This window comes from Equus quagga, chromosome 21, assembly GCF_021613505.1.
Source record: "Equus quagga isolate Etosha38 chromosome 21, UCLA_HA_Equagga_1.0, whole genome shotgun sequence".
Lineage (NCBI taxonomy): Eukaryota > Metazoa > Chordata > Mammalia > Perissodactyla > Equidae > Equus > Equus quagga.
The window spans coordinates 39685395-39698343 of record NC_060287.1 but is presented as its reverse complement, the minus strand read 5'-3'; the positions used below and the strand labels follow the sequence as shown (position 1 = coordinate 39698343).

General features: G+C 50.1%; 1 protein-coding gene across 8 annotated transcripts in view; it reads right to left on the bottom strand.

The window, feature by feature from the left end:
* The window catches only part of ADARB1 (adenosine deaminase RNA specific B1), a 133107-nt gene that overhangs the window by 27115 nt on the left and 93043 nt on the right, over window positions 1-12949 (bottom strand). For all 8 annotated transcript variants that reach the window (XM_046647996.1, XM_046647993.1, XM_046647994.1 and 5 more), the window contains 4 exons: window positions 11053-11167; window positions 10031-10199; window positions 9229-9377; window positions 7967-8135 (listed from right to left, as the gene is read on the bottom strand). In XM_046647996.1, the coding sequence (XP_046503952.1) occupies window positions 7967-8135; window positions 9229-9377; window positions 10031-10199; window positions 11053-11167 (602 nt within the window). The remainder of the gene's footprint in view (window positions 1-7966; window positions 8136-9228; window positions 9378-10030; window positions 10200-11052; window positions 11168-12949) is intronic.

Below are 12949 nucleotides of genomic sequence, written 5' to 3'. Positions count from 1 at the left end.
CACTCCTCCCGCACTCCCCCCGCAACCCCCCCATGTCCGGGCCATGGGGGCCCCTTGCTGCTCCCCCACAGCCTCTGCCCTCAGCCCCTGCAGCCCGGAACAGGGTCCCCAGGCGGCCCCTGGCCACGGCCCCCAGCCCTCTGTCTCTGCGGATGTCCCTCTTGGTGCCCCCCCAAGTCCCCCGTGCTAACTTCCTACATAACTTATGGGTCTGTTTGTCATTACCTGTCCCCCAGCAGCATGCAGCCCCCACGAGCAGAGACTCTGTTTATTCACTGATAAACCCCAGAAATTACACCACGAACTGGGTACACACAGATCAATAAACCCGCTGAAAGACAGACCCTCCAATTCCTACAACAGGCCCTTCCCTACCCCTCAAAAGGGAATAAAATAGGTTTTCCCATCTTAGAAAAAAAGCTTGAAAGGATTCAGTGCCTATGGAACCACAGGGCACCCTTCTTATGCAAATTCAGAAGGCAGTCTGCGGTGTAGCCCATCTTTCAGCTGCAGTCACCCTCCTGGGGCCAACTTTAAAACAGTGATCTTGCAGAAACCCATATTTGTGACGAGTCGTTAATTCTGAACACATGCTTCGTAAGAGAATTCCAGCAGCCGCGATTGCTCTGTGGAGGCCCTGGGTGGGCAATGGTCTGGCATGCTGCCACTTCTGCTGATGGGCTCCGGCCAGCAAGCCTCACAGGGGGCGTGAGGACCGGACTTCACAGGAGGGGAAATGATGGCTGATGGTGAGGGGCTGTGCTGATGCAGCCAATGCCCCCACTGAACCTCTGCGAAGACAGGATACCTGGCACAGGTGCCGCCACTGTCCACTCCCGTCTCCCTGCCTGGCCCTGGCTCCAGGGGAGGGTACAGGGGTCCACAGCAGTCTCCCTGGGAAAGCGGGCTGGAGACCCCAGAAAGAACCACACAGGAGCCGGACGGGCTCATCTCATGCGCTGTGCTCGGCACCCGGCCACTTTCTCTCTCCTCTTCCTCATGTGTTATTTCTTGGAGCACAGGGTTCAGAGCAGCGTCACACCACGTCCCCTGATCCAGCGTCCCTCAGTGGCCACAGCCTCCATCAGGGCGCACCTGAGCCCCCCTTCCCACCGCGAGCTGCCCCCTCCCACCGTCTGAGTCTCTGCCTACACAGTGAGGTGGTGGATCCCACTACACAGCTCTGAATAAACAAAACATCTGTCCTCGGGGTGGGGTGGGGGGTCTCTGCTTCCTCCCACAGCCCCACGCAGCGAGCACAGAGGCTGCGGTCATTGGAACTGAGGCCTCTGCTCCGCCCGCGGCCCAGCGCCCTCACTGCTCCCCACTCGGCCATGCCCTCATCACTGTCCCCTCGCAGCCTTCTGGAGCTGCCTTTGCCACCAAACTGCCCACCAGTCAGACAGGCAGCACCTGGTGACCCGGCAGCAGAGGGTCCCTGCCCCTCTAGTCCACCATGACCCTCCCTCCTATGCCTGCCCCTGCCCCTATCCCGGGTCCCTCCAGCTGGGCAGTCTGTGGACGAGGCTCTGTCCCTCTGAGGGAGCCAGGCCAGCCTCACCCGGCACCTGCCCCCTGGCCTTCTCTGGGGGCCATGCAGGACTCTTCATGCCTGGGCGGGCAGGGGCCTGCGGCCAGCGGGCAGTGCTCTGGCCGCCGATGCTATTCCTAGAGCTCAGCTTTTCTGGCCATATGGCCACCGTGGCGGGACATCAGGTGACAAGCCCTTTCATCACACCTGGTTTATGCTGAGGTGACTCTCGGAGGACAGGGGCTGGTGGCTGGGGAATCAACCCCGTGACCAGAGGATGGAGAGTTCAGCCCCACCCAACTCGGGGAGGAGGGGGCCTGGGGACAAGTCAATCACCACGAACAAGGACTGACGTAATCCATGACGGAAACCTGTGAAACGACCCCTGACCCACGGGCTCCGGGGCTTTGGGTCAGCGAGCACATCACGATGCTGGGAGGGCGGCATGTCTGGAGAGGGCACGAAGCACCACACCCCATACCTTCCCTGTGCACCTGTTCCAGCCAGTTGTTCCTGGGTCGTGGCCTTTATAATAACCTGGTAAATGTATGTAGACTGTTTTTCTCGAGTTCTGTGAGCTGTTCTAGTAAATTACTGAATCCGAGGAGGGGTCGTGGGAACCCTTGACGTGTAGCCACGTCAGGGAGAAGCGTGGGGACTCTGGGCACCCAATCCGGGCAGCTGGCATCTGAAGTGGGGGCAGTCATGAGGGACTGAGCTTCCAGCTGCGGGGTCTGTGTGCCTTGACCGTGGGACACGGGCCGGGGTCGCGGACAACTGGAGAGCTGCGTGGCTGGGAACGTGGAGGGTGGGCGCGGGCCGGGGGGCTGTCCCCAGTGTCGTCCCTTCCAGGAGCGGCGGTTGCTCCTTTTCTCCTGGCGCATCTTTGCTTTTTCCTTGAGATAACACGTCAGCACACAGGGAAGGGCACGGGTCAGAGCGCTGGTGTCCGTGAGTCCTTACGTGCGCAAAGCCCCATTTCAACGAGACACAGACCATCCCACTGCCCCCGGGAAAGCCCCTGCCGGTTCCTGCCTCTGCGTCGTGTGAAAACAGGCATTCGCTTTACAGCCCGGGTCCTCACCTCTTGGTGATTACGAGTCAGAATCTCGCTCCCCAGTATGTAGCTTTTCTTCCCACTATATCTATGGGGGTTTTGGCAAGTAAGTTTTAAAATTTCGATTTAGTCAAATTTATTCATGTTTTCCTTTATAATTTGGGCTTTCTGTGCCTAGTTTAAGACAACTGCCTAAATGTAGGCCACAAAAACAGCAGGGACCACTCGCCACATTCAGGTCCTCCCTGCTCGGGAAGGTGCTGTTGGGCACTGTAGAGACAGGCTCACAGACAGCCCACGGTTCCAGGGCCGCTCGGCCCCTCCCCGAGTCTCACACAGCAAACTGTCGGTTGCAGCCCCATGTTCCTTTCCTTCTTCTGAGCAACTGAGCCTCCATCCTACTCCAGACTGCAACGTGCAGGCCGGCCAGCCCGGCTCCCTTCATGGCAAGAGGCGGCCCTGCGCCAGGCTCTGACGATGACACCATGTGACGAGGCCGGATGGGAGGCACGCCCGCCTGGCCCTGCTGCTGCCTCGAATCCAGACCTGACACCTGGGATGTGGCTGTCTCCAGGTGCTGTGGAGAGCTGGAGGACAGAGGAAACTTCCCGGAGGGTGCGGGGAGATGGAGCCTGGGTTTTGGGTGACCGTGGACCCGCCCCAGCAGCTCTGGACGACCTGCGTGTGAACTCACTCCTCCTTGGGAGAGACGTGAACTCCCATCCAGCTCACGTTTCCTCTTGGATCCAGGCACACCTAACCTCAAGTGGGCACCATACGTCGTCAGTCTCTTTCCAGATCGGGACCCTGTTTTGCTACCCTCCTACCAATCACCACTCAGGTTTCTATTGATACTTTTCCATTTGAGTGCTGGATTAGATCTCCAAGTGCTGTGAAAAATGAGATTTTGGTTAAAGTTACATTAAAGTTATAGATTTAGAAGGACTGGATCAAACCATTAAAAGCACACTCCAGGATTTGGTGTGAGCATGTCGTTTCATAATTGAGGATGGCTTGTCGCTGGCCTTCCTTCACTGTCCTTGTCTGGTCTGGGGATAAAGGTGGCAGAAATCCCACAAAACGAGCAGAGGAAATTTCCCTATTTTTCTGATCTGTAGAAAAGATCATAAAAAGGGGTTACTGGCCCCCAAACATGCAGAGAACTCACATGAAAGCCATCTGAGCGAGCTGTGGAAAAGCCTCCTCCTCCACAGCCACCTCCTTTCTTTCAATTTCCTCCAATTATTTCTCTCCTGGGAGTGGAGTGATTGGCTTAATATTTTTAATGACTATAATTCTATTCAAAGCTTCTACCTATACTTGAGTCAATTTTAGGAATGTACATTTTTCTAAAAAATTCTTAATTTCAGGGGCTGGCCCCGTGGCCGAGTGGTTAAGTTCGCGCGCTCCGCTGCAGGCGGCCCAGTGTTTCGTTGGTTCGAATCCCGGGCGCGGACATGGCACTGCTCATCAGACCACGCTGAGGCAGTGTCCCACATGCCACAACTAGAAGAACCCACAACGAAGAATACACAACTATGTACCGGGGGGCTTTGGGGAGAAAAAGGAAAAAATAAAATCTTAAAAAAAAAAAAAAAATTCTTAATTTCACCTGGTTTTAAAACATGTTGGTAGCAAAGTTGTCTACAATTCTCCATTTTAACCATCCTCTTTGCGACTCCTCATAAGGCTTGGCCGTGCCTTCTCTGTGTTCTTGGTCACACTCGCCAGCGTTCGTCGATCTCACAATCCGTTTCAAAGAACTAACCCTAGTTTTGCCACTACTCGCTGTGTCTCTGCTGCCTTTGAACATAATGACTGCTCCATGCTGTGTCCTTCTGCTACTTCTCTGGGTTTCTCTCTCATCCTCGTCCTAACTCACCAGCTGGGTTGCTTTCCGCCATTTACCTATGACCACTTCCTAGTGGCCACTGTGAGCCCTTCTCCTGGTCATCACTGAGGTACAAAAGACACAGGACACACTGCATGGATGTAAAGCACACAACTTGGCAAGTCGTGAACTATGCACATGCCCACGAGCCCCCCACAGAGGTTTCCTCACACCTTGTTCCCAGTGCCCCTTCTTGCTGAGGCCCCCACCTCTGGGCAACTGCTGGTCTGCTTCCTGTCATGCAGATCGGTTTGTATTTTCTAGAAATTTGTAGAAATGGAGTCACAGGGTAAGCACTCTTTTTTGTCGGGTTTCTTTTACTCTGCACACTTATTTTGAGATTTCTCTATGTTGTATTGCGTATCACGGTTCCTTTTTTTTTTGTGAGGAGGACTGGCCCTGAGCTGACATCCGTTGCCAATCCTCCTTTTTGCTTGAGGAAGATTTTGCTTGAGGAAGTCTCTGAGCTAACATCTGTGCCCATCTTCCTTTATTTTGTATGTGGGATGCCTCCACAGCATGGCTTGATGAGCGGTGTGTAGGTCCGTGCCTGGGATCCAAACCTGTGAACCCTGGAGACAGCCGAAGCAGAGCGTGTGAACTTAACTACTACGCCACTGGGCTGCCTCCCTGCTTTTCTCTGTCTGAGTAGTATTCCACTATACAGAGGTACCGCCCTTGTTTATCCACGTACCTACTGATGGCCGTTTGGATTGCTTTGGGTTTTTGACGACTACAAAGAAGGCTTCCCTGAGCTCTCACGGATGTGTCTGTGTGGACACATGCTTTCAATTCTCTTGGGAAACATCCTGGAGTAGATTGGCTGGGGCAGCTGGCAGACACATCTTTGACTTGCTCAGAAACTGCCCAACTGTCCTCAGAAGTGACTGCACTGCCTGCACACCCTCAGAGGGCACGGCTTCACCCTCTGCAGCACTGCCGACACTGCATGGCCGCCCTGCCCACCTTAGCACCCTGACGGCTGTGCCCAGCCTTCTCATTTGCATCCCCCTAGTGAGTAGTAGTGTTGAGCATCTTTCTCTGTGCATAGTTGACATCTTTTTTGGTGAAGGATCCATTCAAATACTTTGCCCATTTAAAAGAATTGCTTTTCCTTCTTGTTGAGTTTTGAGAGTCTTTATATACTGTGGATACAGGTCCTTTATCAGGTATATGATTTGCAAATATTTTCTCCCAGTTGGTGACTTTATTTCTCATTCTTTTAACAGTATCTTTCAAGGAAGTAATTTTTAATTTGATGAGGTCCAATTTATCAATTTCTCCTTTTATGGAGAGTGCTTTTGGTGTTGTATCTAAGAAACTGTCTACCCCAATTGCCAGGATTTTCTTTTGTTTTCTTCTAGAACATTTACACATTGAGGTCTATGACCCATTTTGAGTTGATTTTTGTATGTGGTGCAAAATATGAAGTTCGTTTGTTTGTTTTTCACACAGGGACATCCAATTGTCCCAGCAGCACTTATTAAGGAGACTATCCTTCACTGAGTTGGCTTTGAGCCTTGGTCAAAAATCAGTTGTGACTGACAATGAACAAACAGAATTTGAAATTAAAAACACAATACCGTTTACATTAACACCTCCAAAAATTAAATACGTAGGTATAAATCTAACAAAATACAAACAAGACCTATGTGAGGAAAACTACAAAACTGATGAAAGAAATCAAAGAACTAAATAAGTGGAGAGCTATTCCATGTTGATGGGTGGGAGGACTCGACACTGGCAGGACACGTCAGTTCTTCCCCAGCTGATCCATGGATTCAGTGCAAATCCACTCAAAACCCCAGCAAGTTGTGTTGTGGATACTGACAGACTGATCCTAAAGTTCACATGGAGAGGCGAAAGACAAAGAGCAGCCAACATGGTGTCGAAGGAGAAGAACAAAGTTGGAGGACTGATGCCACCTGACCAAGGCTTACTATAAAGCTACAGTAATTGTGATGTGATGATTTACAAAAAATGTGTATTTGGTCATTCAGATAATCAAATACATATATTTCTCATATGTATTTGGTCATTGTCCAGTTTCTGGCTCACAGCTCCTAATAGCCTTGGAATTTCTAAGTGATGAGAGCCATAAAGGTGCCTTCTGTTATGTTAATGAGACCACTTTCATAAGCACGTCAGGATGGGGGCTGCTGCCAGTGCAGGTGACTGACCACGTGATGGAGGATGGAACTTTCAGTGTCACGGCCCCTGACCTCCAGCGAGGGGAGAGGGGCTGGAGATGGAGCTCAAACAGCGATGGTCAATGATTTAATCAACCAGGCCTTTGTCATGAAGCCTCCATAAAAACCGAGAAGGAAAGGTTTCACAGAGGCTCCGGGTTGGAGAACACAGGTAGAGGCAAAGAGAGCGGTGCACCAGAGCGGTGCACCTGGACAGGGCGTGGAAGCTCCGTGCCCTTCCCACATCCCCTGCCCTATGCGTCTCTTTTATCTGGCTGTTCCTGAGTTATGTCCTTTTATACTAAACCAGTGATCTAGTAAGTAAAATGTTTCTCTGGGGTCTGTGAGCTGCTCTAGCAAAGTAATCGAACCTAAGGAGGGGGTCATGGGAACCTCTGATCTACAGTCGGTCGGCCAGAAGCACAGGTGACAACCTGGACTTTTATCATCTGAAGTGGGGGTGGGGGGCCTGTGGGACTGAGCCTTTACCCTGTAGGATCTGGCACTAACTCTGGGTAGACAGTGTCAGAATTGAGTTGAATTGCAGGATACCCAGCTGGTGGCTGAGACTTGCTTGTTGGATGTGTGGGGAAATCCCCCTTGTCACATACACGGTGGCATTGGGTCCAGAACCCGAAAAGTAATCAAGACAGTGTGGTCTTGCAAAACAACAGACAAATAGATCAATGGAAGAGAACAGAGAACAGAAAGCCTAGAAATAGACCCGCACAGATACAGTCAACTATATACAGATAGTACAAAGGCACACAGATAGTACAACAGGACAAAGACAGTCATTTCAATAAATGATGCTGGAACAACTGGACATCCGCACGTGAAAAAATGAACCCAGACACAGACCTTACACTCTTCACAAAAATTAACTCAAAATGGATCACAGACCACATTGGTTTTAAAACGCAAATATTAATTTCCCAAAATGTTAACTGAACTGTGACCATGAAAGCAGGAAACTCTTTGTTTTCTCTGGAGCAAATCGTGTCAAACGCCCCAGTCTGTAGCACATGAAATACAACAGCTCACCCTAGACGCCCATATATAAAAATGTACAGAAAGCTGAGGTGTGTGTTTTGAAGGACAGCGGTGCAGGAAGCCGGGGCCTCCCGTGTCAAGGCCCCAGCTCACCCCTCAAGCGGCCCTGCAACACTGGTTAGAACCCACGTCCTTCAGAGACGCTGTGGAGCACTTGGAGAGGAGATGGGACAAAACCCAACGGTTTCTGAAGAACAGGAGTGGAGCCCGCGTGAGCGAGGCGGTGTTCAGGGGCCGGGCCTTACCGCGCCATCTTGTCGCTGCAGGACATGGTGAGCAGCCTCTCCCCCTGCAGGACCCCGTCCCACGTCTGGATGCTCGCGTTCGACCGGACTGGGATCGTCCCCTCGCCAGACTCTATTTTTGTCCGCAGCTGCCCTCTGGCTTTACGGTTCGGGTGTCTGTCTGCTGGTTCTACAAGAGAAAACAGGTGAAGGACCCTCAGGCAGGAAACCATCTATTTAACTCACTGAGAAGCACATCTAACAACCCCCTATAAATGTAACGCATTGTTTGTGCCTACATGTGCATCTGTTTATTCTACATGCGTCAGATGTACGTACAACAGAAGCAGTAACATTGGACAGGAAGGATTAACACAAACCAAATTCGAGAAACTGTCTCCTTAGGGGCCGGGGAGAAACAGGGCTTCCATTTTAACCAAAATGGTTTATTTCTATTATTAAAAATGAGCCGAAGCAAACAAAACAAGATGCTAATTTGCTAACTCTAGGTGATGGATATTTGGGTGTTTGTTATATTTTTTCCTTGTATTTTTAGATTTTCAAAAATAAACCTATAGGGACATGGAGGGAAATCCATAGGAAGCGTGCACAAATGTCCAGAGTTTGTCTCTGGGTTATAGAAATATGGATGATTTAAATTTCCTTTCTGATATTTTAAAAACATTCAGCAATTTTCCACAGTGGGGATGCGTTGCTTTTGAAATCAAGGAAAATAATCTAATCGAACATTTTATTTGGAATAAATAATGCTCAAGCTTGGGAGAAGGGATGTGGGTACAAGTTACTATAAACAGAAGCACTAAGCCATATGCACAGAAGGATGGAGCAAAATGTGACAGCAAAGGGGTCTGCCTTGTCATCAGTCTGTTCCCGCTTCTGAGATGTCAAATACTTCAGTCACACATCTATTATATTACAGGTTATCAGAGACACGGACGAGGACGTACCTCTCTGATTTAGAGATAAATATCATCCAAATTTAAATACGTCCAGGAAAAAATTCAGATCTAATATCCTCACTCTATTCTAATTACTCAGTTTATTTGAATCAACATTTTCCATTCATTAAAATTTTGTAATTAAATGATTAATCGAGAAGAAAAATCTCATGCTTTTATATATTTCTATCAGATCCACATTCGAGGCTGAAATTCAAGGAAAAAGAAACACAGGATATCCTGCAGGTTTACTGTTTCATCTGTCACTGCACACTCAGGAATTTTCTCAAGAAACCGTCGCCTGTTGGAAACCTGGTCTCCTACCTTCCAGGATCGGCTCGTGCGGCGAGAAAATCCTGGCGTCTCCACAGGGAGACGTGCTGATGTAGAGATGGAACTGCACATTCTCCTTCAGCCTAAACCCCCCTCGCTCGGATTTCTGAAAGATGGACCTCTTTTGATCATCTTTGTTACTGAAAGGAAACAAGTTGCAAAAATAAACGTAAAAGCTGTACACGTTTGTCAAAATTTAGTCGGTCATAGTCCACACGGGTTTTCAAAGGCCAGTATTTTCAACAGGGTCAAGATAAGCTTGAACCGCAACATTTATTCTACGTGATTAGGATAATTAACATCGTTCTTGTCCACTTAATAACGGCCGTGTCATGGAGATGCGAGTAACCCTTCCTTCTCTTCATTTATGACTTTAGAGCAGAAGGACCGTGCGTGAGAAACGGCTTTGTGAAGACAAGTGGTCTAGAAACATGATGTTCTTCTCAGGCACAGTGACCAGAATAAAAAGGACCATTTTTACCAGGCAGCTCAGTTCTATTTATATTCATATTGCATACGACAAGAGCACACCATCTTGAACACAGACTTTGAATCCACGACTACGTTATGCATATGTACACACGTATGTGTGTGTCTTATAATTTAGCCAACTCTTATCTTGTCGCTTGAGCATCATGGGAAAATGGGAACCAACCCCATTGTTACTGATAAACTTACTATTTTGAGGGTTTTTCAGTGATTACCAAACAATAAAAGGTTTCTCAATATTTTCTGACAGGAAGGGAATATTTTTTTTAAAAAGCTTCTTTTACTTATTTACTTCTAAACTTACTTTAAGTAAAGCTCAAGTTGTGTATAAAGAAATCTAAGCAAGGATCTTCGAGATATTATTTCTGCATGGCAGTCGTTCAATGCAAGGCCACGATCACTCATGTATTCGCCATTAATACATTTTGTTCCTGTTGAAATACTTATCACTTTGGCATCTTTAACATCCGTGCCTGAAAAACAAAAGAGAAATTACTCCTTGTAATTTCCAGCGACGTGCGCCTGACTGTGCTCCCAGGGTTTGCAGGCATGCTCAGGGACTTGACTTCTGAGGGGCCAGTGAACTGCTCAGCAACTCTTCACGCACCCTCACCGCCTAATTCCCGCCTGCACAGGCTGACGCACTGCAAACAGCCTGCTACGGAGGACTCGCTTTGCCACATTTCTGGGAATTCACCCTTCTCACCACTTAGCGTAAAGATTCTAAACTTAAGAAAGCTATTCCATCCGGAATGCAATAGTCTTTTCTTGAACGTCCCCCAGTGGATACAGGGAGGAAAGGTAGACTAACGGATCTGGTAATTGATCCTGAAATTAATAACGAAGTACTCAAGAGGCTGGAGAAACGGCCTCACACACCCAGGGAAGCAGGAAGTCATCCCCAGTGTGCTGGTTAGGGATCTGTCACTGCCGAACCATTTCTTCTGCCATCCCAAAGTGTGCTCTTCCCCACGGGGTTTCTAGTCTTCTTAGGGCTTCCCCTTGCCCCCATAAAGTCACACAGAAACTTATCTGGCAGCATTAACATTAATCGATAAATCAGATATGTCCTACTTTCAAATGAAGTGAGAATTAAACAGCACAGTTTTCCAGAGTAGATCAAGACCATTCACATAAGATTATAGGAATCGAATATCAGTATGGTTTGCTTTCTCCAAATGAAAATAACTTAGGTTAAAAAGATGTACATTTAGGGAAAAAATGTTTGTAAGCGAAGTTCCTAAGTCTGCATATGGTAGACATTTTGCAGAAGGAAAGAAATGACCTGTTAGCATCACAGAGATTTTTACAGGTCAACCCATTTACCTGTTGTCATGACGACTCCGGCAAGAACTTTCCTGCGCGCGTGAGGGGAGGAGAAGTTGTCCGTCAGGTCACCAAACTTATCCAGAACCAGGCGGGCCACAGCATCCGCTAACACCTGAGGACCACAGCAGCGGGTTAGGGGCGCAGCCCGCGCCTGCCGTGAATGTCAACATGTGCTCCCTGTCTCAGTGTCGAGAGAGATGGCTTCTCTTCTGGAAATCACACAGGTAAATCTGGCAGACGTGTGTATGTACATGTGTGTGCATGTGCGCATGTGTGGATTTTTTTCCTCCAAAATATTCCTCGGAAACAGCCGCCCAAGGAGCATGTGGGGCTCTGGCTGGCATCCTCTGGCTGGGAGTCGAGGTCAGGGATGGTCCAGTGCCCGGCCACAAGGGCCAGAGCTCCTGCAGCGGGAGGCACACCCGTGCCATCCCTCCGGTCCTGACAGCACCAGCCTGCCCTCCGTAGAGCCGGGAGAGTGCCCCCGGGGGTCACCTGCCTCCCACTCCCACTGCTCGGTGTCTCCCAGGGGCCCTCCCGAGTGGCCCATGGCCACACTCCCTCGAGTGACGGGGCTTTTGGAGGAAGTGAGGGTGCTCCTCTTCCCGACCCCAGGAGGTGCTGCCCGGTCAGCTCAGGGGCTGGCAGGTCTGGGGAGCACGCCCTCGGTGTGACACGCCACATCACAGACAGAGAGGGGGAGCCTGGAGAACCAGTGCGCTCTGCACAGCACCTCCCTCTCAGAGACGCCCATCAGACGTGTCTCTCAGTCGTGTCAACATCTAAAACAGAGTAGCCTGGCTCAGCCTCTCTTTCAGAAACTCGCGCTGATTAGAGCGTGACAGGGCATTCATCACTGAGACCAAATGATGTCAGAACGTACGAAAGGCTACACTCCAAGCGAAGGTGTTGAAGGTGATGTTTGGAACATTCGATCGGCGTGTCACCAGCCCAGACAGCCACCTAGACGGAAGGGGGCGCTTCTCAGGGGCAGACATAGACGCTGGAGTCTGGACACAGTCTTATGATCCCCCTCAGATATAACGACTCCACAGTGCTCTGGAAACAATGCCTCACGGGAGACGTGTGCAAGGAGCCATGTCAGACCGACGTCCCACCAGTCTCACACTCGTCATGACAAACAGCCAAATACAGTGTCTCCAGGTTGGCCCCTAATAACATACTCCCAAAATGAACAGAAAAGTCACTCATCCTAAATGATGACTTATTGGGGAAAAACATAGTTGTCAGGAAGTTCTCCTCCTGTCACTGCACCAGCAAACACCAACGAGCCCTGGAAGACAGTGCTCTGGACCAGACACCTGGAACGTGGGCAGAAGATCCAGACTCGGGGGCCATGGCCCTCACTCTGCGCCCCTGACAGAGGCATCGATGCCCCGGGGGCGAGCCCAGGAAAGGGAGTGAGGCTGCAGACAGAAACACAGGATGCAGGACCAGCACAGCGGCCGGAGCATCAAAGATAAAACACGTCCCAATGATACAGAAGGAAAATAAGAGGAGGGGGTGAGGACAAGCAGAGGAAGTAGAAGTTCCCGCCTCACTAAGGTCAGGCGCATCTCCAGCTTCCCAGAGAAGCCAATGAGCTTATCCCCGGAGCTCAGAGACGCCCTGGTGGAGGTCGGGCACTCACGCTGACACTTACCTGCCAGAGGCAGCGTCTGGCCCCCTGGATGGCTCTTCCATCCCCTAAACAGATCACTATCTCATTCCCATGGGCAATGAGGCTCTCCCTCTAAACTTTAGGGGCAGATATAACAACAACAGTAATATGCTGTCAAAAGTCAAGCCCCGCCCAGCCCCAGGCTGCCCACTTCCTGAAGGACACTCAGAAGCTGAGAGGCCGGCTCTGGGCTGCTGACGCCCGGTGAGGGGC